At 37.7% G+C, this 4671-nt stretch overlaps 1 protein-coding gene across 1 annotated transcript in view; it reads left to right on the top strand.

The window, feature by feature from the left end:
- The window catches only part of ZC2HC1A (zinc finger, C2HC-type containing 1A), a 39868-nt gene that overhangs the window by 20004 nt on the left and 15193 nt on the right, over nt 1–4671 (top strand). Inside the window, exons 6-7 of the mRNA XM_009335067.1 lie at nt 229–328; nt 1249–1357. Of these exons, the coding sequence (XP_009333342.1) occupies nt 229–328; nt 1249–1357 (209 nt within the window). The remainder of the gene's footprint in view (nt 1–228; nt 329–1248; nt 1358–4671) is intronic.

Here is a 4671-nt window from a genome sequence, read left to right as displayed (position 1 = left end):
GTATTTAAAGGACGTGTAGATGAGGCGCTTAGGGACATGGTTTAGTGGGCATGGTGGTGTTGGGTTGACGGTTGGACTCAATGATCTTGGAGGTCTTTTCCAACCTTAATGATTCTATGATTCTATAATTATCGTCTGTTTTCCCACAGTACCTGAGATAACTACCTATTGTGTTACATAGATAGTTTGATTTAATTGCTTAAATTTCTAGGTTGTATTTTGTTACAGTACAAACCTGCTGCAGTTAAGAAGATGCCTTCTGTAGGATCAACACCATCATCATCATCACGCTTACCACAGCCAAGTGGTATTAGCAAAACTGTTGTAGGTATGAAATGAATGTTATAAATTTTCCATTTCCTTCCTAAATATTAGTTCTCAAACTATGCAGTAAAAGTAGTATAATTTTAATAGCTGAAAGTATTTCTACAGCATTGCCCAGTGATTTAAAGTGATGAAGTAAAAAAATTTGTAGGAGTTCAGTGTTACGTGAGTGGATAAGATGGTGTCTGTTTTTCATAATACAATTTTTTTAATCAACGTTTTTGTGACCTGATTTTTTTGACTTACATATATGATGGCTATATACTTTATTGTTGAAATTGATACAGTGGTTTGTAAAAACTCATTTAAAGTAAAGTTGGAAGGGGCAGCAATTTGCATCTATCCAACAAGACTCTTGAGTACATAGGATTCTCTTCTGTTTTATATATCGGGTCAAATTAGGTTTCTTCTGAATTGAACCTGCAAAATCATTCTGTGTAGTAATGCGTAATTGTATCAAATACTGACCTCTCACCTGAAATTTTTTCTGTTGCTTAATCCTGTAACTAATTTGTATGCTGAATATGATCATGAACTAGTGAAAATACACAGTCAAGTCATGTATATTATAATTATGCAAACATTGGTCTTATTCTGATTTCAGATATCATCAGATATCAAACATGTTCTGTTTGTACATACTTTGACATTCTAGACTTCTTTTTTTCCTTTTTCTTTCTGAAGAAAGTAATTGAGATCCAATGTTTTTTATTAGAATAGAACATTATGTCACAATTGCATATTTTCTGTGAATTTCTGAAAACATACTTGCTTTTTCCTAGTGCCTTGACACTTGTTCATATCTTGGTATTTCTAAAACTCTTGTTTTGAATTTTACAATTAAAAAATATATAATGAATTGTATCATTCCAGCAGCAAAATCTGACGTTTTCTTATATTTCCATGCTTGCTTTCAACTGCAAGGTGCCTCTTCAAGTAAAGTACTATCTTCATCTGGATCCAGTGGGAGCAAACTTCAGACATTATCACCAGCTCATAAAAACTCAATGGGAATGGTGAACCCACAAGCAGGGTAAGTTTCCATTTAATGTTGTCATTTATGCTTTATTTCATATTTATGTTGTGCTAGTTCTAGAAGTCTCTGTGGTCTGTTTCACTTGCATTTTTTTTTCCTGTGAGCTTCAAAAGTGCAGTGTTTTGAATTTATCCTTTATTTATAAACACAACTAATGCTTAAGGAACATTGGAGTAGGCAAAGATGCATTTTCTACTGTTAAAATAACAGCAAAGGAGGTCAAGTGATAAAAATAGATATGAAGTAGATTAAAAAGGTATAGAATATGCAGAAGTGGTTGCAGTTATAATTCTTTTTCTTTTTAAAAGTGAAGAGACTTTAAAAAAGGAGAAAACATTAGGTATAATTTCCTGCAATTCATGGAAATAAAAGAAAGAGTCCTCTGCCACAGGCCACAAGCCAATTGTGACAGGATCTTCCCTCTTAGCACAAGAGGATGGATGCTTCGTTTCTTCCCTTTCCTGTCTTAAAATACTCAAGAGACAACAAATGAATGAGCACAAATAAGGCAATGGAAACCAGTGCTCTACAGAAAGTGGTAGATGTAGATTACTAGAGTTCAGTGAAAGTGCTGGTGTGATTAAGGCTGTTACTGATATTTTGCTGGGGGGACTAGTCAGTGCACACTATCTCAAAGAAGAAATGTATGGAAGGGATTGAAGAAAAGTAGTGCAATTTTACAGAACTTTGAGCACCAAGGAGCACTGAGAGAAAACATAAAAAATACAAGAAAGTGATTGCAGTTATAACATTGGTGATTGAAGAAGACATTCCTATAAAAATGAATATCAGATTGGTGAAGGCTGTATAAGATGGAGAAAAACAATGGCTTAAGTTTGTAAGGAGGAATAAGGACGTTCTGAAAGAACTCATGGGGATGGGCAGCTTTTAATTACACAAAACTAGTGATTTTTAGTTTATTGCTCTTAAATCTTACAAATTACACACAAGTATGAATTACAGCTCTGTCATACCTCCCTCCTAAGTAGCATGAGGATGCAGTTTTGTCCCTCCTTGCTCTACGCACTCATACTAAGTCTTTCAGGCAGAGACTGGAGGCAGAGTCCATGAGGTTGTCAGAAATTTTCTTTATTATTATACCCCACCCCACCCCTGCCTCCAGTGTCCTGGTAGTCTTTGGTCTACAGGTCAGCTTCATTATTGTTTGTAGGCATCTATGCTTCAACTGTCAGAAAATCCCACCCTCTGTTATTCACTGACTGATTTTTATATCACATTTCCCCATTTTCAGAAGTTGAATTAATATCTACTGTGAGTGGCAAACACGTAGGTCTGCTAACCACAGTAAAAAAAGTCAGCTGAGACAATTTGAAGGCATGTTTCTGACCCCATTGGTGAATCCCAGCTGTCTGGGAAAGGCTTTTTGCTGTTGATAGTTTCTAATTGCAGTCTGTGTTGGTTTGTGAGGGGGCACAGGTTTTGGTCTTCACTTCTTAACAAGGAAGTTCTGTTTAATTTTACCGGTCAGGTGCTCACTGGACTTACTACTTTGTATTCTGTAGTCTTCCATTTCCTCTTCTGAAGCTTGGAAGAACAACTGTGACATGACCAAGCCAAACAGCAGTTAATATATGGAGAGATGTTTGCACAGGTTTTCTCTGTTCACACATGCTGTTAACTGCAAGTAGGTGACTTCCGGTTGGCATAGCTCTCAGATAATGATCTCTGCTGAGAGGCAGTGTATGTTAGCTTGGCTTATAACCTCACATAATTGCCTACACAATTTCCAGTTTTTAAGGATATGGATGTGATGAGTGTGTTTCTGCCTGCAGTCCTTCTCACTTCTCTGCTCTAAAAAAAAACTGTGTTCTCTTCTTGTCTTTGCCAACCAGTCCTTATGATTTCTTGCTGGTCATATTAACAAGCCTTCTCACAGATGGCTGATAAATCTGTCTCTTTCCTAAGCGTTTTACCTGAAACCTAGTGATACTTTCTTTTTTTTTAGCTACTTTGCGTTCACTTCTGAGAACAAGTTTGTCAGGAGTTATGTTGAAGCAAAGAGATGTAGGAGTAGTTACAACGTGGAAGAGTTAGGTGCCTCAGAGTGGTCAGTAGTGACAATTTTGGCCTTAATCATCTTGGCCTTAGTATTGAGTGTAAGGGGGAAATATGTAGGGTTCTGTTGAAATACCTACAAAATTATATCAGAGCAGGGACTGAGACACTTAACAGTCAACATCCTAAGTTGGAGAGTAAGAATAGTTAACACTGTGGTGACACAGATTTTAAACATTAAAACATCTTATCATTTAGGCTATAGCTAATTGCAGCTAGAATTATTTTATAAAGTAAAAGTGCTTTTAAAATTGTATAAAAATAATCTTCATTAGGATGAAACAATATGTATTTCTTTTGCTACGTTTATGATTTAACCAGTAAAATGACAAGCCATAGCATGAGCTCTGGGATTCTGTTGTGCCTAAGTCAGGCAGAGCTCATGCTGTAAGATGTCATGCTCTTCCTTCTGAGTTGTTAGTGAACTGATTTACCGAGCACGGTGTTGCACACATGTTGTTTTAAGGGCAATCTTTCAAACGGAATGTTAAGCGATCATGTGATTTTTTTTTTTTTTCTTTTCTTGGCAAATATTTAAGAGCCTACATACTTTTTTGACCAGGTTAAATTCCAGTTTTTGCTGTAAGAAACAAACTCCTGCGGTTTGCCCTAAGGCAAATGAATTTTTTGGTTTCTTTACATATTAATTAAGTGAAACCTTCCATTCTTGCCTAGATTGTTGTAATTCCAGATTTGGCAGAAAGGTAGTGAGGCTTAATAGTAGAATTACAATTATATTGTGCAATATAATATTGGCCTTCTGACTACTACCTGCTGTCAGTTATACAGGCTGACAGCGATGAGGTTCCAGAGAGAAGTCCTGAAGCGATCAAAAGGGACTTCAGGGCACTGGGGCGACTGGTTGAAGGATCAGGAGCACAGGTAGTGTTTTCCTCGATCCCTACAGTGGCAGGGAAGAATACTGAAAGGAACAGGAAAACACACTTGATCAACACGTGGCTCAGGGGCTGGTGCCATCGGAGGAATTTTGGCTTTTTTGATCATGGGGAGGTTTACACGGCACCGGGCCTGCTGGCGACAGATGGAGCTCAGCTGTCTCACACGGGGAAAAGGATTCTCACTCATGAATTGGTGGGGCTCACTGAGAGGGCCTTAAACTAAGTTTGAAGGGGGAAGGGGACAAAACCAGGCTCACTAGAGATGAGCCTAGGGGTGGCATGCCAATGCCAGGGGCAAAATTGATAGCCCAGCTCAAGTGCATCTACACCAATGCA

This window comes from Pygoscelis adeliae, unplaced genomic scaffold, assembly GCF_000699105.1.
Source record: "Pygoscelis adeliae isolate BGI_AS28 unplaced genomic scaffold, ASM69910v1 Scaffold101, whole genome shotgun sequence".
In the NCBI taxonomy this organism is placed as follows: Eukaryota; Metazoa; Chordata; class Aves; order Sphenisciformes; family Spheniscidae; genus Pygoscelis; species Pygoscelis adeliae.
The sequence above is the reverse complement of the archived record's forward strand: the minus strand, read 5'-3'. Positions and strand labels throughout refer to the sequence as shown.